The following is a 23,051-nucleotide window of genomic DNA, read 5'->3' as shown; positions in this document are numbered from 1 at the left end:
GTTCAAACCGTTACTGGTCTGCTGCACTTTTTCAAACTGTGAGAGTACATGTCCTTGTACTGTGCATACTACGGTTACCTACAAGTATTTTTTCAATGACATAAAATGCTTTACAATTCAATCAATCAACCAAAAGAGGGAGCAACAGTCACAAGAAAAACGGTAGAGGAGAGAACCCTTGGGAGGAACCATACACCCTGCTGACTATGTGAGTGTTTCTGTATCGCCCTATCCCTTACCTCCACATGTCTTCCCGTCATATGTAGCACAGACCCAGTCATGGCATTCACAGCGTGGTCCATAGTAGTTCCCTGGCTCTGCGACCTGGCATATGCAAGCCCCACAGTCACACTCTCCCCTACCACTGCAGATAAGGCCTTCAGGGGTCTTGCACCGCCGCTGGGATGACTCAGCAGACAGCGTACATACCTGCCTGGGAAAACAATAGGATTAACTTTTTATAATTCTATAGCCTATAGATCACATATTTGATGTATTAAGTATATTATTATCAACACAATCGCCATAACTGGCCATAACTGCAGCAACAGAGAGATGGCTTGGCTGGCCCTTTTAATTATGGCGTATGGGGCAGTCTGTAGAGCCGTCCATTGAGTGTGGAATGTGTTGCCGTTAAGGTTAGCGTTTAGGTTTGGGATAGGGTTAGAAACAGAAAAAATAAAAGTACAAAATTATTGCCTACAACTGGGATTGAACCTGGGAGACCATCCTTAATCCCATCCCCAATGCCCTATAGTGGGGCAGTTAAACTGATAAATCGTTCACTTTTAGACAAAAGCACCAAATTTGGAAAAGATGTAGATTCATGTACCCTGAAAATATTTAGATATGAAGCTGCCCCAGATTTGACCCCTGGTGTCTGTGGCGACCATCTTACAAAATGGCTGCTGTTCTTAGCACTATTTATCTGGACTTTTTCAAGACAAACGCACCAAATTTGCTTTGCGGTAGATTCATTTACCCCGAATAGATTTAGATATGGAGCCACCACAGATTTGGCCACTGGAGACCTTGGTAGTCATCTCACAAAATAGCCATAGATGGTAATGCAATTTTACATTTCATAAGGCCTATTTTGAGACAAACACCACACTTGGCACAGAGGTAGATTTAGGTACCCTAAACATTTTTAGATATAGAGCCACCACAGATTTGGCCCCTGAGTGCCATGAATGCCATCTTACTAAATGTCCCCAGGCTGTACAACTATTTTACAAACATTACATCTACAAAACATCATGGCATATAGTGTACTTCTTTGACTTTTAAAAGTCATAGCCTATACTTCTTGGCTTGAATCTTCTGAATACCAAAAAGGCTAAAAGGCCCAGTGCAGTCAAAAACTCAATTTCCCTATGTTATATATATACACAATACCAGTCAAAGGACACAACTACACATTCAAGGATTTTGTTTTTATTTTTTACTATTTTCTACATTATAGAATAATATTGAAGACATCAATACAATGAAATAACACATATGGAATCATGTAGCAATAAAAATGTGTATTTTATATTTGAGATTTTTTTAGCCACCCTTTGTACACTCTTTGCATTCTCCCAACCAGCTTCACCTGGAATGCTTTTCCAAAAGTATTAAAGGAGTTCCCACATATGCTGAGCTCTTGATGGGACAGACTTCCAGAAAGACAACCATCTCTGCAGCACTCCACCGATCAGGCCTTTATGGCAGAGTGGCCAGACGGAGGCAACTCCTCAGTAAAAGGCACATGACAGCCCTCTTGGGGTTTGCCAAAAGGCACCTAAATGACACTAACCATGAGAAACAAGATTCTCTGGTCTGATGAAAATAAGATTGAAGTCTTTGGCCTGAATGCCAAGCATCACATCTGGAGGAAACCTGGCACTATCCCTACAGTGAAGCATGGTGGTGGCAGCAGCATCATGCTCTGGGAATGTTTTTCTGCGACAGGGACTGGCAGACTAGTCAGGATCGAGGCAAAGATGAGTGGAGTGAAGTACAGAGGGATCCTTAATGAAAACCTGCTCCAGAGTGCTCAGGACCTCAGAGTGGGGCGAAGGTTCACCTTCCAACAGGACAACAACCCTAAGCACACAGCCAAGAGAATGCAGGAGTGGCTTTGGGACAAGTCTCTGAATGTCCTTGAGTGGCCCAGCCAAAGACGGACTTGAACCCGATCGAACATCTCTGGAGACCTGAAAATAGCTGTGCAGCAACGCTCCCCATTCAACCTGACAGACCTTGAGAGGATCTGCAGAGAAGAATGGGAAAAACTCCACAAATACAGGTGTGCCATGCTAGTAGCGTCATACCCAAGGAGACTCGAGGCCATAATCGCTGCCAAACGTTCTTCGACAAAGTACTGAGTAAAGGGTTTGAATACTTATGTAAATTAGATTTTTATTTTTTTAAATTTGTAATACATTTGCAAACATTTCTAAAAAACTGTTTTTGATTTGTCATTGTGGGGTATTGTGTGTAGATTGATGAGGGGGAAAAATGATTTAATCAACTGTAAAATAAGGCTGTAACCTTATAAAATGTGAAAAATGTCAAGGGGTCTGAATACTTTCCGAAGGCACTGTATGCACTGGGGTTGGGACAACTCAGCAAATAGAAAATAAGGGAGAAGGAGAGGTGGACTTCTCTACATACAGTGTGTCTATAATACATTTGTTGTATATATGTACTAGGGCTGTCTGTCAATTAGATTTCTCATCTTGGCCTTTATACGTATGTGTTATAGGTACAGTGCCTTCAGAAAGTATTCATACCTCTTGACTTATTCCACATTTTGTTGTGTTACAGCCTGAATTCAGAATTGATCTTTTCACAAACATCGACACACAATACCCCATAATGACAACGGAAAAACATGCTTTTAGACATTGTTGCTAATTTATTGAAAATGAAATACAAAAAGATCTAATTTACATACGTAAGTATTCACATCCCTGAGTCAATACTTTGTAGAAGCAAGTTTTGCAGCGATTAAAGCTGTGAGTCTTTCTGGGTAAGTCTCTAAGAACTTTCCACACCTGGATTGAGCAACATTATTATTTAAAAAAATCTTCAAGCTCTGTCAAACATGTTGTTGATCATTCCTAGACAACCATTTTCAGATCTTGCTTTAGATTTTCAACTAGATTTAAGTGAAAACTGTAACTCGGCCACTCAGGAAGATTCACTGTCTTTTTGGTAAGCCTTGTTGAAAACCGGATGCATGTTTTAGAATATTCCAAAGCATCTTCCCACGGCTATGTACCCATAACTTGATGCAGCCACCACGTTGCTTGAAAATATGGAGAGTGGTACTCAGTAATGTGTTGTATTAGATTTGCCCCAAACATTGCAAACAGGATGCATGTTTGGGAATAATTTGTATTCTGTACAGGCTTCCTTCTTTTCACTCTGTCAATTAGGTTAGTATTGTGTATTCAGTGTTGTTGATCCATCCTCAGTTTTCTCCTACCATTAAATTCTGTAACTTTTTTAGTCACCATTGGCCTCATGGTGAAATCCCTGAGCGGTTTCCTTCCTCTCCGGCAACTGAGTTAGGAAGCACGCCTGTATCTTTGCAGTGAAAGTGCAATTAATAACTTCACCAGGCTCATAGGGATATGTCTGCTTAAAAAAAAAAGACCCATCTACTAATAGGTTCCCTTCCTTCTTTGCGAGGCATTGGAAAACCTCCCTGGTCTTTATGGTTGAATCTGTGTTTGAAATCCACTGCTCTACTGAGGTACCTTACATATAATTGTATAGTTGGGGTACAGAAATGAGGTTGTCCTAAAAAAATGATATTAAACACTTATTTCACACAAAGTGAGTCCAGGCAACATATTATGTGTCTTGTTAAGTTCATTTTTACTCCTGATCTTATTTAGGCTTGCCATAACAAAGAGGTTCAATACTTATTGACTCAAAACATTTCAGCTTTTCATTTTTAATTAAAAATATAGAAAAACATTCCACTATGACATTATGGGGTGTTGTGTGCAGGCCAGTGCCAAAAAAATCTCAATTTAATCCATTTAAAATTCAGCATGTAACACAACAAAATCCGTAAAAAGTCAAAGGGTGTGAATTTTTTCTGAAGGCACTCTGCATTCTATATCTATGCTATACCTTTCCTCATCCCTTCTTTTAGCTTTTTCCATTTTCTTTTTGGGAATAGTAATGTGTGTTTCCTTTTGTAAACAGTGCTGGTCTCTGGTAACAATCCCCATCTCAAGAGTCAAGAATCCCTCTTCCCTCACTTTCTTCCCTCATTTTATTTCCTGTGAAAAAGTAATTTGTCTATAGGTGCAAGGTGACTGTGTGAAGTTTTACAACTTTAATTGTAACCGTACTCACTTTCCCTTTCTTTCTGACTGTTTCTCTCACTCTCTCTGTCTTCCTATCCTCTCCTCCTCTCTCTCCATGCCGCTTCCCCTCTCGTTTTTCCTCTCTTTCCCCCTCTCTCTCTCTCCCACCTTCTCCCTCTCTCTCTGACTGTAAATCTTTTGTGGCTCCTGAAAGTTCAGCTCTGCAAATGCTGTCGGAGTATCTCACAAATGAATGGATTCTCTCATTGTAATGTCATTTCTATTACTATACACGTCCTATTTTAAGCATGATGTGAACTAACCAATACCTATGAACTAACTAATACCTAGTGTACTCTAAAGGTGGGAATACCTCCTATGGCTGGTGAGCTACTGTGTGACAACAGCTAGCCAGTGCAATATAAGAAAATGGTAATTTGACAATAGCCATAATGTTTCTCTGCTTTATGTAATTCAACTGATAATGGCCGAGGTTAGAGCTGGGGTAGAAACCTACAGTTTACAGACACAGGTATGTCAATGTTCAATGTTCAGGAAAGAGAGACAGAGTCCCGAGTCATTTCAAATAGGTTAAAGGGAAAGGAAAATGGGGACACCTACTCAGTTGGTAGTCAGCTAAAATGTGTCTTTCGCATTTAACCCAGGTTGGAATGGAGAACGAGAACAAAGAAAATATCATACTGTACAGATACAGTATAGGATCTCAATTTGCGAAGCAGGAAATGCAAACTTGAAGTGTATTTAAGTTTTTCAAATGATTCTAAAGTTAGCAATTTCCACTTTGAAATTTCAGGCTTGATTTGCCCTGACAATTTTTTTTATCAACCCCTACAAAAATATCCATTAATTATAATCCACATAATAATTGACATTTCCTCTTAATGCAGAATTATTTTCCTGCTGTAGCAAACTGGCGGTACAGTCAATCCACTTGGACTGCAACTCCAGACGTGCGATCTTTCAAAGCTTTTGTTTTGCTGGCCCACTCACTCAGAGATTTCTCAGTGGGATATGTTTCTTTTGGTCTCGGTTTCTGACATTCTTTTCTATTCCTGCCCTCGCATGCTAAGGCCTTTCCTGTTCAGGAACAGCAGAAATATTCCTGCCACCCCAATTTGATAAAGGAACAGCTTATTACACTCTTTATGGACTAGCGCATGCATACCTTATCGAAAAGAAATGGCACATTAACAAACACAAACCAACAAGGGAGGGAAAAACTAAACCCTGCATTTGAGCTATGGGCTACAACAACATAGTGTTATTAATCCTTGACTTCACAGTAGCTGTCACATTTACAGTAATGGTACAGAAAGACTCTATATTTCCCAATTAACATGTGCTGTGGATTTTGGGGCCTACCACCCAGCCACATAACACAACAACAAACACCCTACACAGCCTCAACATTGGCCACATTCACACGCGCTCGCGCACACACACGTACACACAGCCCCCTGGTGCACCTATTTTGAGTAAATACCCTCCTTCTCTCCTCAGCTGAGTCAAGTTTACAGACTATGCTCTGCAATGTCATGTGGCAATACTTACTGCAGGCTCCCCTTCAAGGCAAAGGAAGATGTGGTTTCCCACATTCACATCAGACAACTATTTCACTGTCTATTTTTGTTAGGTTTTGTGTAGTATCATAAGAAATGCAGATGCATGATACAACACAACCCAAAACAAGCACTCATGACAGAATAAAAAAAAACAGAGCTCATTTTCAAGAGAATGGGGCCATATCCTGCAAATGCAGCTTGATCTCTGAATGTGGGGGGGAAAAAATGTCCTCAACATTCTGTACAGATACAGTTCACATGACATAGACATTCTTTTCCACGATTGATGTAACATTTGTACAATAACTTTTCAATCACATAAATGTCCTTTAAAAACACCTACCCAGTGCAGAGGTAGCAACTTTCTTATGTGTCAATAAAAAAAAAAAACTTGTACTCCATAATAGAGAAACTGACAGTACAAACTTAACCAACCACATTTACGTACACTACTGTAACGGCACCTTTTACTCTACTTCTAAACGTTCGCCCAGTCAGCAGATCTCACCTCTCTCTGCCCACCCCTCTCTCTCTCTCTTACCCAAACTAACTGAAAAAGAAAGCCATGGTGAAACTCCAAAACTCACCCCGGCGATTGTAACAAACTTTGCTCGACAGCCGTGAGCAGAATAAGAAGCAAGGGAACTAACATACAGTTCACCAAAGCCTCCGCACGCATGTTTAAATCCCACAGCAACCTGGAGTGAAGTCGCCTACAAGATTTTACCCCCTTTTTTCCCAAACAGAGGGAGAGCTAGAGGGAGCGAGGAGGAGAAGGAGTGAGGAAGAGAAGCAGAGAGAGGGAGAGAGAGCAACGGGCTGGACAGAACTGGTCAACCCTTCAGAGGCCAATAGCTGTCTCTCTCTCCATACAAGTGCCTTTCATTAGTTGTGACTCTCTCAGTCCTGGGCAGGAGTTGGAGAGGGGGAACCTGCCAAAAAAGAAAAGAAAAGTTCAGTCACAGTTATGTAATTAGAAACAGTCTTTCATACATATGATTTATCGTTGTTTTTTTCTCTCTTTCTCTCCTGAGTCCTGAGTTTCTTGATCAAAGACAAGTATTGAATCAAAAGTACCCTAATAGGTATACCTGACCATGGTCAAACGAATGGACAAATTTTGCAAAGCAGTATTCATTGAACATTTTAATATTTTATTAGCATTTTTCAAATCTGTAATTGAAAAAAAAATATTATAGGCCTATTTAGATGTTTTAATTTGTGATTATTGGAAGACCAACACCTGACAAATGACTGATTCCCACAATCCTGCAATTCATTCATTGTGGGGGCAATTTATTTGTACTGTTGCAATACATTTACCTAAATAACTGTCATGTATTGAATGTCCATGTCATGATTGCACAGACTGTTGTGTTTTTAAGGATTATGGACTTGTCTAAACCAATAATCAACACTGATTTAAACCACACACGCATTGCCAACCAACTGACGCTGCACGCTATTGCCAGGAAAATCCTTTTGTAAACCTTTCTTTAAACGTTAAATAATTTTGGTGGTATATTTTCACTATTTAGGATTTCCATTTGAGGCCTGTGGTCTGCCAGTGCCTGTTTCAGCTTGCCCCAGTAGCCTAACTACTGTTGCTGGGGGGGGGGATGAATTTGTGCAAACACTGCCTCGCCGCAGCTGTCTGCTGCTGATGTGATGAGAGGCATGAGCTGCAGGGTCGCAACATAGCCTATCACTCAAACTAGTCTCTGGCTGAATAACTTTTGTCATTTCATTGTTTTTTACCCAGCACGTAACCAGTACTATTTGTATTTGCTATGGATCCCCATTAGCTGTTCCTGCTCATTCACAGATTTCACAACACACTGTGTGCCCTCAGGCCCATATTCCACCACTACAATATATCTACAGTACAAAATCCATGTGTACGTGTGTGTATGCATGTGTCTGTGCCTATGTTTGTGTTGCTTCACAGTCCCTGCTGTTCCATAAGGTGTATTTTTATCAGTTTTTTACATATAATTTTACTGCTTGCATCAGTTACTTAAGGTGGAATAAAGTTCCATGTAGTCATGGCTCTATGTAGTACTAAGCGCCTCACATAGTATGTTCTGGACTGTGAAGAGACCTCTTGTGGCATGTCTTTGTTGGGTATACGTTGGTGTCCGAGCTGCGCGCCAGCAGTTCAAACAGACAGCTCGGTGCATTCAACATGTCAAAACCTCTCATAAATACAAGTAGTAATGAAGTCAATCTCTACTCCACTTTGAGCCAGAAGAGATTTACATGCATATTATTAATATTAGCTTTCTGTGTACATCCTAGGGCCAGCCATGCTGCCCTGTTCTGAGCCAATGACAATTTTTATGGAACCTGAACCCACGACTGAACAGTAGTCCAGGTGCAACAAAACTAGGGCCTGTAGCACCTGCCTTGTTGATAGTGTTGTTAAGAAGGTAGAGCAGCGCTTTATTATGGACAGACTGGACAAGCACTGTTCGAGACTTTCCTATCAACGGGACCTGAAGAACTGTAAAAGTTTCTCAGTGGCGTGGCTGAACAAGGACATGTATAATATATAGTACAGCTAACTGGTTTTTCTATGCATCGTCAAGACCGAACAGCAGCTTTGGGTAAGGTTAAGGGTGGAGGAGTGTGTCTCTTTGTTAACAACAGCTGGTGTGCAATCACTAATGTTAAGGAAGTGGCAAAGTTTTGAGTTAGAATACCTTATGATAAGCTGCAGACCACACTATTTCCCAAAAGAGTTTTCATCTATATTTTCGTAGCTATTTACCGCCACAAACCGATGCTGGCACTAAGACCGCACTTAACGAGCTGTATAGGGCCATAAGCAAACAAGAAAATGCATTTCCAGAGGTGGCACACTTAGTGGCTGGTGATTTTAATGCAGGGAAACTATAATCCGTCTTATAACGTTGTAATAGTATCTGTACGTGAACTGTATGTCCAATTACAAAAAATACCTCAGATCAGATTGAAAAATATCTTCGTTTTCCGACTGCATTCCACAAAGCTGTTTGTCATGTCCGTTTATCATGTCAGGCACACAGTCTGGTTTCATTTTTCTCTCTCCCGTCAGGTGGTCCACCTTCCCTGTGGCCGACATGGTTGCTGTATGGACAGTGGAGAGGACATGGACGTCTCGTTTGTCATGCCACTTTACTGCCAGCTGTTGACTGTTCTCCTTGAACTCCACCTCCCCTCTCTGCATCTTCCTGCATCCGAATGCCGGCATCCACTTCCTGTTCGACGTGACTGTGCCACAGGCCCCTGTGCTGTTGGAGAGCATATGCCGGAAGAGTGTGGGACTGCTGTAACAATTGTCCACATACACAGTGTGTCCCTTGCTGAGATGTGGTGGACCCTGTGTAAACTATAATGTCCTGGACAAATCCTGCCTTCATGTCGCACATGACAAAGAACTTGACCCCAAACCTGTGCATATTGCAGGGAATATACTGACGGAACCCCTGGCCTACCTTTCCATAACATCAAGGACTCATCAATGCATAGGTCCTTGTATGGCACAAAGACCCTACCAAATGCTGATGTCAGGCTGGTAAGAACATTTCTTATTTTGTATAACGGGTCATTTAGGACGGCAGTAGCATTGTTGACGAAATGCAGGCATCGCAGCAGAACTAGGAAGCAGTCTTGGGAAAAGAGGGTGGCAAAGAAGGGAGTTGCAAACATGGGATCTGTGCTCCAGTATTCTCTTAGGGAGTTCTTCTTTACTATCCCCATGAGGACTGTCACCAGAAAGGTATACATTTCACTAATTGTGGTTGTTACCCATTTGGCGAGTTTTCCCCTCACTCCTGGCTCTCTCTTCTCCTGTAGCTCCAAGGCATAGCGATTGGTCTCCTCTACTATGTTTCCCACCAGCTCCTCTGTCAGAAACAACTTGAAGCACTCTGCCTCAGATGGAAATGGCAAGGGGCGTTGCACTCCAGACTGGGACTCCTCAAAGCAATCAGCAGGGCCAGGAGGGGTGAAATTACTGGTGGCCTTCCAGCAACCACAGAACTCCTGTACTTCATCCACTGTCGGTCTGCCTCCATCACCACCAGCATCTTCAAAGGGATCTGGGACCTTCAGTGGACAAGGAGTCCTCAGATTCAGGGTTCTCAATGGCTACAAGGTTGGGGGACAGCTCCTCACTGTCAGAATCTGATTCCTGACTTTCATACTCAGACTCATTGTCAGAATTTAAAAAATCTCCAGAATTTACGCATTTGCGAGTTGTCTCCTTTTGAAAGACATTGCTAATGCTACAGCTTATCTCACTCGCTACATACATAAACAAACATAAACAACAACACTGAATAGCTCAGAGTGGGAGTGAGAGGTAATGTGATTGACTGCTGGCACAGGCCACTTGTATCAATAAATCACTATCAGAAAATGTTTTGTGTGGTAATTATTTATATATTTACTGTTTTATTCACGTTTTCAAGTTCTATTGACAAATCATGCATTCCGATTCTTGCATAGATTGTAATGGGCACATATTATGTGTGTAAAATACTTTTTGGAAAGTTGTACTTATTATGATGAGCTAAGATAATTCCAGCTATGTGTGGAGCCATGTTTGTTGACATACAATGCATTATGGGTGTCACCTAATCATCTGTCGGACCCAAGATGTTATAACAAAATGAGGTGAGTAAAATGTTTCTGAAAAAAAACAGTCTGGCCAGCTCAAATGCTGATTGTTGATTCATTCGAAACTGGCCGTTCTAAATAAGCGTTCTAACTAAGCGTCCTAATCACACCGGTTTAACACAGTGCAAACGACGTGGCCCGCTACCAAGGACTGAGGGCTCTCCTTCTCTGTGGCCGACGTGAGTAAGACATTTAAGCGTGTTAACCCTCACAAGGCTGCCGGCCTAGACGGCATCCCTAGCCGCTTCCTTGGAGTATGCGCAGGCCAGCTGGCTGGAGTGTCCACAGGCATATTCAATCTCTCTCTATCCCAGTCTGCCGGCCCCACTTGCTTCAAGATGTCCACCCTTGTTCCTGTAACCAAGAAAGCAAAGGTAACTGAACTAAATTACTATAGCCCCATGGCACTCACGTCTGTCATCATGAAGTGCTTTGAGAGGCTAGTTAAGGGTCATATCACCTCTACCTTAACTGACACCCTAGACCCACTTCAATTTGCTTACCGCCCAAATAGACCCACAGACAATGCAATCGCCATCACACTGCACACTGCCCTATCCCATCTGGACAAGAGGAATACCTATGTAAGAATGCTGTTCATTGACTATAGCTCAGCTTTCAACACCATAGTACCCTCCAAGCTCATCATTAGGCTCGTGGCCCAGGGTCTGAACCCTGCCCTGTGCAACTGGGTGCTGGATTTCGGGATAGGCCACCCCCAGGTGGTGAAGGTAGGAATCAACACCTCAACACCACAAGGGTGTGTGCTCAGCCCCTTCTGTACTCCCTGTTCACCAAAAACTGCATGGCCACACACGCCTCCAACTAAATCATCAGGTTTGCAGATAACACAACAGTAGTAATGATAAGACAGCCTACAGGGAGGAGGTGAGGGCCCTGGGAGAGTGGTGCCAGGAAAATAACCTCTCACTCCACGTCAACAAAACAAAGGAGATGATCGTGGACTTCAGGAAACAGCAGAGGGAGTATGCTTCTATCCACATCGACGGGACCACAGTATAGAAGGTGTAAAGTTTCCAGTTCCTCGGCGTACACATCACTGACGATCTGAAATGGTCCACCCACACAGACAGTGTGGTGAAGAAGGTGCAGCAGTGCCTCTTCAACCTCAGGAGGCTGAAGAAATTTGGTTTGGCCACAAAAACCCTCACAGATTTTTACAGATGCACAATGTTACAGGTGCACAATTGAGAGCATACTGTTGGGCTGTATCAATGCCAGGTACGGCACCTGCACTGCCCGCAACCGCAGAGGGTGGTGCAGTCTGCCCAATGCATCACCGGGGGCAAACTACCTGCCCTCCAGGACACCTACAGCACCTGATGTCACAGGAAGGCCAAAAAATATAATTGAGGACATCAACTACCTGAGCCACGGTCTGTTCAACCCGTTATCATCCAGAAGGCGAGGTCAGTACAGGTGCATCAAAGCTGGGATCGAGAGACTGAAAAACATCTTCTATCTCAAGGCCATCAGACTGTTAAATAGCCATCACTAGCCGGCTTCCACCCGGTTACGCAACCCCGCACCCTAGAGGCTGCTGCCCTATATACATAGACTTGGAATCATTGACCACTTTAATAATGGAACACTAGTCACTTTACTAATGTTTTAATAATGTTTACATACAACACTAAAACAAACTCTTGGCATTGCCCGTGTATTCCTTTATGGCATTCCTGCGCTCTTAAAGTATGTCACCAAGTTTCACTTATTCCAGAAATACCATGAAATGTTCAAAAGCCGGGAAGACCACAAATATTTTCATAGATTAGGGGTCTGTCGCAGACCGCGATGAAGATCTATCAGGACATAGCAGTAACACACATTCAATCCAAAAGGAGAGATGCTGAAAAGCATGGTAGCATACAGTACCTGCATCACCAGAAGAAGCTCCCAGCCATACTTCCACGGGATCTTCGGTGTCAGTGCATGGGAATGCATTTCCCAAACTTCTAATTCCCAACAAGATGTTCTATGCATTCTGCAAGCAGTGCAGTGAGTGTGGTTTAAACTATCGCTACCAAGTGTACAAAGATCGGCTACACAACTTCATTGAACCCTAGCACACCGAAATTGGTTCAGAAAAGAATCCCAGAACATTCTTCTGCTCGCAGAAAATGTTCTCATAACACAAAAACTGTCCAGTCGTGCTAATGATTATAGAATGTTTGTATAAAACATTCACCTGATGTTGGAAGAATGTTGCTAGAATACATTTAATCTGTTCTTTAAAGGTTCCCAGAATGTTTCATTAGGTTGTGGGAACAATATGCACCCCAAAATAAATGTTCCCAAAACACAAAAAACTGTCCAGTTTTGCGGATGATTCTACAATGTTTCTTTTAGGGTGCAAAAAAACTTTCACCTGATGTTACAAGAACTTTCCCAAAGCACACTGTTTGTTCTTTAAATTTTCCTAAAACATTTTTTTAGGAAACATTGTGAGAATATGACAAGAGATAGGTTCCCAAAACACTAAAACTGTCCAGTAGTGCTGACAAAACATTCCTTTGATGTTGCAAAGATGTTGACAGAACAGCCTTTCTGAGTTCTTTAAAGATTCCTAGAACATTTAAATAGGCTGTGGGAACATAGTGGGTAAATGACAAGGGATAGGTTCCCAAAACACGAAATACGCTCAGTTGTGATGACATTCATACAGTGTTTAAGCTAGGTTGCACAGGACATTCCCATAATGTAATAATGTTGACAGAAGTCCTAGTCGAAGTTCTTTAAAGTTTCCCAGAACATTACATTTAGGTATGGGAGTTGTCTGGGATGTTGCAAGAATATTATTGTGATATTCACATAGGTTGCACAGAACATTCCCACAATGTTGCACAATGTTCAACAGTTTCCAAATAAGTCAGTTTGTATGACATTCATAGCATGTTTGTTTTAGATTTAACATAATGTTAAATTTATGTTTACGCAATATACATACATTTTACCTTGTCTTGGAGGTCCTCAGAACATTTTAAGAACATTTAAAAATGTAATATTTTAGTTTGACCTAATAGTATCACAACATTCTCAACATGCAAATATGTGGCTCCTTAAGGTAGATTGGAATACATACCCATTATGTTTCTCTCCAGATTTAATGGAAATTCCCATTTGAGGAATGTATTGTTGGCCCACTACAAGGTAGGCACACCACATTTTAATTTAATTCATGACATATGAACAGTATTTAATCATACAAAGAAATCTATACTATTTTTACACTTCAGATATTGGCAATCTGCACATGTGGGGTTGGAACCTGCAATGTTTGGATTCCCAAGCCAGGTCCTTTATCCTCTGCACCACCAAGACAGCTCTCGGAAAGCTTCGTGATCAATTAGGAATTCCATGCTTCCTTTTTTAGCCTGCTTAGACATAACTAACCCAGGGAAATGCTGGTAGCTGGGTTATTTTAGGTGTGGCAGGTAGCCTAGTGGTTAGAGCCTTAGACTAGTAACCAGAAGGTTGCAAGATCGAATCCCTGAGCTGACAAGGTAAAAATCGGTCGTTCTGCCCCTGAACAAGGCAGTTAACCCACTGTTCCTAGGCCATCATTGAAAATAAGAATTTGTTCTTACCTGACTTTGTTCTTAAATTAAATTCACAATCCCTTCACTCATTCTGTAAAAAACAAAACACTGTGGGGGCCCTCCTGAGGGGCGCAGTGTTCTAAGGCACAGCATCGTCACTACAGATCCTGGTTTGGTCGTGACCGGGAGACGGTCATGAGGTGGAACACAATTGGCTGAGTGGGGTAAGGGGAGGGCTTGTCCTTGTCCCATTGCGCTCTAGTGACTCCTATGGTAGGCTGTGTGTAATGCATGCTGACATGGTCGCCAGGTGTACAGTGTTTCCTCCAACACATTGGTGCTTCTGGGTTAAGAAAGAATTGTTTCGGTGGACGCATGGCTCTTGACCTTCGCCTCTCCCGAGTCTGTACGGTAGTTACACTGATAGGACAAGACTATAACTACCAATTGGATATCAGGAAAAAGGGGTCAAAAAAATCTAAAAAATAAAACATTGTGGAAAAATGTACTGTTCATCTGTTATTTTTATATAATTCCTTCTTTGAGATACTTGATAGGGTCGCTCCCTCCTGTGTTATTTTTTTTCTCCTTCAGTACTCATAGGCATCGATACCTTGTTAATATGGGCCGAGAAGTACAGTACACAGCATATAAAGAGGATGGGTGAAATGATGGTGAATCAGCCAGTTACCAGTATTTCCCGGGGTTAGTTATGTCTAAGAAGGCAGAGGATAATAGACCTGGCTTGGGAACTAAACGTTGCAGGTTCAAACCTGACGTGCAGACTGTCAACATATAAAGTGTAAAAAATTGTGTATGACTAAATGCTATTCAAATATTACCTTGTACCGGGCCTACAATACAGTCCTCAAATGCAAATTCCCATTAAATCTAGAGAAACATAATGGGGATGTATTCCAATCTGCTTTATTAAGGAACTATGAATTTGCTTGCGGATAATTTTTGGATAATATTAGGTCAAACTTAAATATAACATTTTCTAAATGTTCTTGAAATGTTCTGAGGGCCTTTAAGACGAGCTAAAATGTGTATTGCGTGAGCATCAACTGAATATTATGTCAAACCTAAAACGCTATCCCTGCAAACAATAATGAGTCGTTAGGACATCCCTGGGACGTCACGAAATGGTCGCCAGGATGTTGTGTCATGGTCAGCCAGAGATTTTGTCTACTTCTCGGTTGGTTCTGGATACGTTCCCAAGGATGTTTTTAGGACTTTCTTGAGATGTTGTGTCATGGTCCCCTGGAGTTAACTTACATATTTGACACACTTTGACATTCATGACTACATTGTGATATTTATTCATACAGTAATTATTATTTAACATGGAATTTCAACCACACAACCTCTTGGTTGAAGGCATTCAAATCTTCCTGCTACCGTGTCTGTATCAACGACTGATTTCACTTCAAAGTAAATCTCACCTCTGTTAAAAATACACCGAAGAAACACAATTATATTTATCATAGTGATTCAGGAGTAACATTAAAACAGAATAAAAAAATTGAATTAAAATGGATGGCTTTCCCTTCAGCAAAATATATTTTACCTAAAACCTCCCTGATTGCTTGAAAAAAAAAACAAAGTTACTCTCCCCTATACCCAAAATAATAATTAAAACTAAGTGGATAGCAGAGAACATGTCTACCGTTTACCCTCATTTCTTGAACAGAGCCTTAGATATGCAGTATAAGAAATTGTTATTCATCCTGTAAGCATTAAATGGCAATGCAGGAATTTGTATAGTGTACAGGGCTGCGGGCCAAAAGGTTATGGGTTTGTAAACCACTGTGGATAAGAGTAGAGGTGGAAAGATCTCCTTTACAGTAAAAACATTTCATGAATCGATCATCGTATTCGCAAGTCCAAGGAGAAATTGCCTTTTATAAACATTTCATGCAAATCTACGTCCTTTTACATATTAGAGGAATCTTTTTTTATACCACACAAATTACCGATATTGCAGGATAAGAATGGATAGAGAGATAGACCTATGTGTTCATCTTATCATCATTTCCCAATGCCAAATCAGTGTGGCTTGTTTACAACAAAACTGTCCCTGTTTGCAAATAATTACATCTGAGATGTCATTAGGAATCTGGTACTTTCAAAATTTAGGCCTGCCTTTCCGCTCCGATGCATATGGGGATATCATTGTTTCGTTTCTTTGACATTCAGATGCTGAGCTACAACCTTCTACAGCCGAGGAGACAAACAATTTACTTTCCTTGAGATGTAATCTAATTCTGTCACGATCAATTGATAAAGCTATTCACTTTCTGTACAATAGAAGATGTTTTAACCTAGACAGCTTTCAGGGAAACACTTGTGACCGTCTCTCGTTAGGTTAAGCCACGGAAGAAGAGTAGCCAGCAGTTAAAACTTAAATGTTTCTGCGTTGGTAAATCTACTCTGTCTGGGGTGGAAAGGTAGGCCTAACTTTTGAAAGTACCATGCTCAGATTCCTAATGACGTGATTCATTTCATGACTCTAGCTCACACGGGGTATGGGGAAAGGGAGCCAACCTTTCAAAGTTTGCATTTTCAATCGCTTGTTATAAACTGGGTAGTTCGAGCCCTGAATGCTGATTGGCTGACAGCCGTGGTATATCGAACCGTATACCACGGGTATGACAAAACATGCATTTTTACTGCTCTAGTTAGTTAGTAACCAGTTTATAATAGCAATAAGGAATCTCGGGGGTTTGTGGTATATGGCCAATATACCACAGCTAAGGGCTATATCCAGGCACTCCGCGTTGCATCGTGAAAGAACAGCCCTTAGCCGTGGTATATAGTATATAGTCTATATACCATGCCTTATTTGTTAATTATGGTGCTACCATGTGGCCAATTGGCATGGTGTTGCATGAGCGCGGCCTTTACCATGTTGCTAAATTGCACAGTCCTGGGCATTTTCATCTCACGGAGATTCACCAAAATGGCGAATAATATAATAACATGGCGAACATAATATTAATAACAATAATGAACTGGAACAAATACAATACTGGCTTCAGCAGCTTCGCTGCTTGAAACCCTAATTAAATGTAAAATCATCATAATCCCTACCACATACACACACCAGTTGATGGTGATAGTATTGGTTTTAGTGACAGGCTAGTTTTAGTCACAGGCTGCAGATGGCTCTATTGGAGGTGATTGCAGCTCCGTGCGCGCGCCCGCACGCTCCATCGTCACAACACACACCGGAAAACAGCTGATGTCATTGAGAGAACGACACACTGCCACCGATAACCGGGAATATACACACTTATCGCGTAAGTGATTTAAACATTTATCTGATTTGATGCTCCATTACCTTGAAGCGATCGAATGAGAACGTGGAGGGTGTGAGTGTCGACGAAGGACTGCGTTGAATCTGTGTTTGCTTGTAGCATCTCCAGGAAGTAAAACGGTGTATGTACAGGTTATGGCCAGTCCTTCCTTCCAAACCCGCATTTTTATTAGGTGGACATTATTCTTCTTCACGTTTCGACAAGCGCTTTATTCGCTTCGAACAGAAACACATTACAACCGCTGAACATTACATATTGGATACAATATACCGTGATATATTTGCATATATTTTTCAGATGTAGCTTGGCTCCTTTCCGTTTCCATAGTAACCTTGGTGAAGAGGCAGATGTCATTCGGTCAATGTCTGCTGATTTTCAGTCTCAATATGGGCATGCATTACCAAATGCAAAACTGCCTACATAATCTCTGTAATGGATGAAATACCTGCTACATTTGATGTAACCAATGCCAGCCAGGTTGCACTTGAATCGAAGATGGATGCTGACACGGTTGTTTTTGTGTATGTACGTTTGATTGACATTATATTGTTTTATCAGTCATGGAAGGAAACCATACACTGGACCTTCTTTATAATAGTGCCATGGTGTCTGGAACAGATAAGCCAGTTGGAAGCTGTTTTAACACAGTGTAGAAATAGTATTATTCTAGTCGCTAGGCCTCTCTTCTGCAACTGTTATCTTCAGTTCCTCATGTGTACGCTCTTCCCCATTGCCTTCAGAAGTCAATGGAATGACATATCAAATGTATACTTTGTGCTTGCATGTTTGTTTGAAATGTTTTTTTGTTGTTGTTGTCGTCTCAAAGTTTTAATTGGCTGATTTTTAAATGCACAACTTTTTCTATGGCACCACTACAGATCTTGTGGTTTGAATTCCCTTTGACATTTTCCAATGAACGAAATAGGGCCTTAATGCAAGTCAGTCACATCAAAAAACTTTCTTAGACAATGGATTTAATTGATTTTGCATTTGCATTTGAAGTTAACTTTGGAAAGTGGTTGGCAACACTTTACTTTAGGTTGCCTTCAGCTATTCTATTCTACTTTCAGCCAAACAGTCTGTCTCTCCCAGTGCATGAAAGCTCTAAGCATGGGCATGCGTAGCCCAATATTGGATCAAAAGAGCGTAAAGTCACCCCTTAGTCCAAGGACCTTACATGCTCTGTTTAATGGGAAAATTGGCACTGGAAGCCAAAACAGCCAAATACTCCATCCAAACGTGAATCGATTCACAATTGTGGTGTGGTTCTAGAAACAGAACTCCCTCTACTTTCATATCACGTCAACATATTTTCACAACTGCAAAATACACACTTACTGTGCACTATTTTAACACAATTGCAGACAACAGTATTTTTTGGGGGGACAACACGTCAGTGGCGTCTGTCTTCCGTTTACACACAGGTGTTCGGAGACACAGATAGCTAATTTAGCACAGGTAGTCCGCTCTGTCTTTCGTTTGTTTTCTGTAAACAACCGCCATTACATGGAAATATGGCCGTGTGGAAACCGTAGCCCTATAAAGGTGTGTATCAATTTAGCCTTTCGTATTTTTTTTAATTATTGGGAAGATAAGGTCCTTATGCTTTCAAAATTGTACCGCAAGTGACGCATGCTAATGTTCTGACCAAGCATCATGGCTCTTAAGAGAACAAATCACATTTTATTGGTCACATACACGTGTTTAGCAGATGTTATTGCAGGTGTAGCGAAATGCTTGTGTTTCTAGCTCCGACAGTGCAGTAATATCTAACAAGTAATATCAAACAATTTCACAACATATACCCAATACACACAAATCTAAGTAAAGGAATGGAATTAAGAATATATAAATATATGGACAAGCAATGTCAGAGTGGCATAGACTACCATACAGTAGAATAGAATACAGTATATACATATGAGATGAGTAATGCAAAATATGTAAACATTATTTTAGTGACTAGTGTTCCATTTATTAAAGTGACCAGTGATTCCAAGTCTGTATATATAGGTTAGCAGCCTTTAATGTGCTAGTGATGGCTATTTAACAGTCTGACGGCCTTGAGATAGAAGCAGTTTTTCAGTCTCTCGGTCCCAGCTTTGATGTACCTGTACTGACCTTGTCTTCTGGATGATAGCGGGGTGAACAGGCAGTGGCTTGGGTGGTTGTTGTTGTTGATGATCTTTTTGCCATCCTGTGACATCTGGTGCTGTAGGTGTCCTGGAGGGCTGGTAGTTTGCCCCCTGTGTCGGGCAGACCGCACCACCCTCTGGAGAGCCCTGTGGTTGCGGGCGGTGCAGTTACCGTACCAGGCGATGATACAGCCCGACAGGATTCACTCAATTGTGTATCTGTTAAAGTTTGTGAGGGTTTTAGGTGCCAAGCCAAATTTCAAGCCAAATTTCGCTGTTGTGCATTCTTTACCACACTGTCTGTGTGGGTGGACCATTTCAGTTTCTCAGTGATGTGTACACAGAGGAACTTGACCCTTTCCACTTTTCCCACTGCGTTCCCGTCGATGTGGATAGGGGGCTGCTCCCTCTGCTGTTTCCTGAAGTTCACGCTCATCTCCTTTGTTTTGTTGATGTTGAGTGAGAGGTTATTAGTCTCGTCATTGTTGGTAATCAAGCCTACTACTGTTGTGTCGTCTGCAAACTTGATGATTGGAGGCGTGCATGGCCACGCAAACATGGGTGAACATGGAGTACAGGAGGGGGCTTAGCACACACCCTTGTAGGGCCCCAGTGTTGAGGATCAGCAAAGTGGAGGTGTTGTTTCTTACCTTCACCACCTGGGGGGCGGCCCGTAAGGAAGTCCAGGACCCAGTTGCACAGGGCGGGGTTCACACCCAGGGCCTCGAGCTTAATGATGAGCTTGGAGGGTACTATGGTGTTGAATGCTGAGCTATAGTCAATGAACAGCATTCTTATCCAGGTGGGATAGGGCAGTGTGCAGTGCGATGGCGATTGCATCGTCTGTGGATCTATTGGGGTGCTACAGGGCGATAGTAATTTAGTTCAGTTACCAATGCTTTCTTGGGTACAGGAACAATGATGGCCATCTTGAAGCATATGGGGACAGCAGACTGGGATAGGGAGAGATTGAATATGTCCGTAAACACACATGGAGAGCTGTTTGAGCATATCAGTCTGCTGCCCCCCCCCCCAAGACATAAAAACTATTAAATAACACATATGGAATCATGTAGTAACCAAAAAAGTGTTAAACAAATCAAAATATATTTTATATTTGAGATTCTTCAAAGTAGCCACCCTTTGCCTTGATGACAGCATTGCACACTCTTGGCATTTTCTCAACCAGTTTCATGAGGTAGTCACCTGGAATGCATTTCAATTAACAGGTGTGCCTTGTTAAAAGTTCATTTTTGGAATTTCTTTCCTTCTTAATGCGTTTCAGCCAATCAGTTATGTTGTGACAAGGTAGGGAGGTATACAGAAGATAGCCCTATTTGGTAAAAGACCAAGTCCATATTATGGCAAGAACGGCTCCTATACGCAAAGAGAATCAACAGTCCATCATTACTTTAAGACATGAAGGTCAGTCAATCGGGAAAACTTCATGAAACATCAAGCGCTATGATGAAACTGTCTCTGATGTGGACCGCCACAGGATTGGAAGACCCAGAGTTACTTCTGCTGCAGAGGATAAGTTCATAACAGTTAACCACCTCAGATTGCAGCCCAAATAAATGTTTCACAGAGTTCAAGTAACAGACAAATCTCAACGTCAACTGTTCAGAGGAGACTGTGTCAATTAGGCCCTCATGGTTGAACACCTCCAGGCTTTGTAACGGCTATTTGACCAAGAAGGAGAGTGATGGAGTGCTGCTTCAGATGACCTGGCCTCCACAATCACCCAACCTCAACCCAAATGAGATGGTTTTGGATGAGTTGGACCACAGAGTGAAGGTATGCCAGTGCTGGCTTGCTTTTGAAGCTAAGCAGGGTTGGTCCTGGTCGGTCCCTGGATGGGAGACCAGATGCTGCTGGAATTGGTGTTAGAGGGCCCGTATGAGGGTCCCTTTCCTCTGGTCTAAAATACATATCCCAATGCCCTAGGGCAGTGATTGGGGACATTGCCCTGTGTAGGGTGCTGTCTTTTGAATGGGACATTAAACGGGTGTCTGGATTCTCTGTGGTCACTAAAGATCCCATGGCACTTATCGTAAGAGTAGGGGTGTTAACCCCAGTGTCCTGGCTAAATTCCAAATCTGGCCCTCTTATCATCATAATCACCTAATCATCCCCAGATTACAATTGGCTCATTCAACAATTTTAAAAAGCAGCCAATAAGTGCTCAGCATATTTGGGAACTCCTTTAAGACTGTTTGAAAAGCATTCCAGGTGAAGCTGGTTGAGAGAATTCCAAGAGTGTGCAAAGCTGTCATCAAGGCAAAGGGTGGCAACTCTGAAGAATCTAAAATCTAAAATATATTTTGATTAGTGTAACTCTTTTTTTGTGGTTACTACATGATTCCAAATGTGTTATTTCATAGTTTTGATGTCTTCACTATTAGTCTACATTGTATACTCAACTTGAATTCATTCAACCATTGAATGAGTAGGTGTGCCCAAAATGTTGACTGGTACTGTATATAAATAAATATATACATAAAAACACAACAATGTTACAAAGGACTCTGCCAACTAATAATAACATTTCTATTTAGTTTAGAATGCATTATTTGCCTACTGTAATTTTAAGAAAAATTGCCTAGTGTCTGATGTTAGCAACTACCCTTAAAGTATTCACATCCATTTACTTTTTTCAGCCTGAATTTAAAATGGATTCAGTTGAGATGTGTCAATGGCCTACACATATTACCCCATAATGCGTACGTGGAAATATATCTGTGATCCATTACAGGAAACTAGGCGAATGTCGTGGGTCTCTGGAGGTAGCTAGCAAGCTAGCCAATGTTAGCCAGTTAGCTTGGGTGCTTGACTGCCGTTGTGAGGTCAGAACGTTCGGATCAACCCTACTCATCAGCCAGAGCGTCCAGTGTGCGCTCTGAACGCTCCGAGAGCGAAACACTCTGAATTTATGACCTGACAATCTGACAGCACAGTTGCAGTCACCAACGCTCTGGATAACATAAATATGGGTGGTCGGTAACGTTACAAATTCATAAAAAATTTACTGAAATGTGAGTCAAGTATTCAACACCTTTTTCGTGACAAGCCTAAATATGTTCAGGAGTTAAAATTTGCTTAACAAGTCATTACAAAGATACAGGAGTCTTTCCTAACTCAGTTGCGGGAGAGGAAGGAAACCGCTCAGGGATTTCACCATGAGTCCAATGGTGACTTTAAAACTGTTACAGATATGAAAAACAGGATGGTTCAACAACATTGTGGTTACTCCACAACACTTATCTAAATGACAGTGTGAAAACAAGATAGCCTTTACAGAATAAAAATATTCCAAAGAAATAACTATAACTAACTACACACACCACTCTTCATATTTTCAAGCATAGTGGTGGCGGCATTGTTATTGGCATGCTTGTCATCAGCAAGGACTAGGGCGTTTGTTAGGATAAAAAGAAACGAAATAGAGCTAAACACAGGCAACATTCACCTTTCAGAA

At 41.6% G+C, this 23,051-nt stretch overlaps 2 protein-coding genes across 7 annotated transcripts in view; one reads left to right on the top strand and one right to left on the bottom strand.

Moving 5' to 3' along the window:
- Window positions 1-6,742, bottom strand: part of itgbl1 (integrin, beta-like 1) — a 123,239-nt gene extending 116,497 nt beyond the window's left edge. Inside the window, exons 1-2 of the mRNA XM_055870952.1 lie at window positions 6,484-6,742; window positions 240-433 (exon numbers count right to left, since the gene is read on the bottom strand). Of these exons, the coding sequence (XP_055726927.1) occupies window positions 240-433; window positions 6,484-6,575 (286 nt within the window). The 5' untranslated portion in view covers window positions 6,576-6,742. The remainder of the gene's footprint in view (window positions 1-239; window positions 434-6,483) is intronic.
- Window positions 6,743-17,312: 10,570 nt separating this feature from the next.
- nalcn (sodium leak channel, non-selective) overlaps window positions 17,313-23,051 on the top strand; it is a 272,502-nt gene continuing 266,763 nt past the window's right edge. For 3 of the 6 annotated variants that reach the window (XM_055870946.1, XM_055870945.1, XM_055870943.1), the window contains exon 1: window positions 17,323-17,420. In XM_055870946.1, the coding sequence (XP_055726921.1) occupies window positions 17,363-17,420 (58 nt within the window). In that variant the 5' untranslated portion in view covers window positions 17,323-17,362. Of the gene's footprint in view, window positions 17,421-23,051 lie in introns of all 6 variants that reach the window. The other 3 variants (XM_055870944.1, XM_055870942.1, XM_055870947.1) reach the window with 2 other exon arrangements.

This window comes from Salvelinus fontinalis, chromosome 19 (genome assembly GCF_029448725.1).
Source record: "Salvelinus fontinalis isolate EN_2023a chromosome 19, ASM2944872v1, whole genome shotgun sequence".
In the NCBI taxonomy this organism is placed as follows: Eukaryota; Metazoa; Chordata; class Actinopteri; order Salmoniformes; family Salmonidae; genus Salvelinus; species Salvelinus fontinalis.
This window is presented reverse-complemented; position numbering and strand designations above follow the sequence as displayed.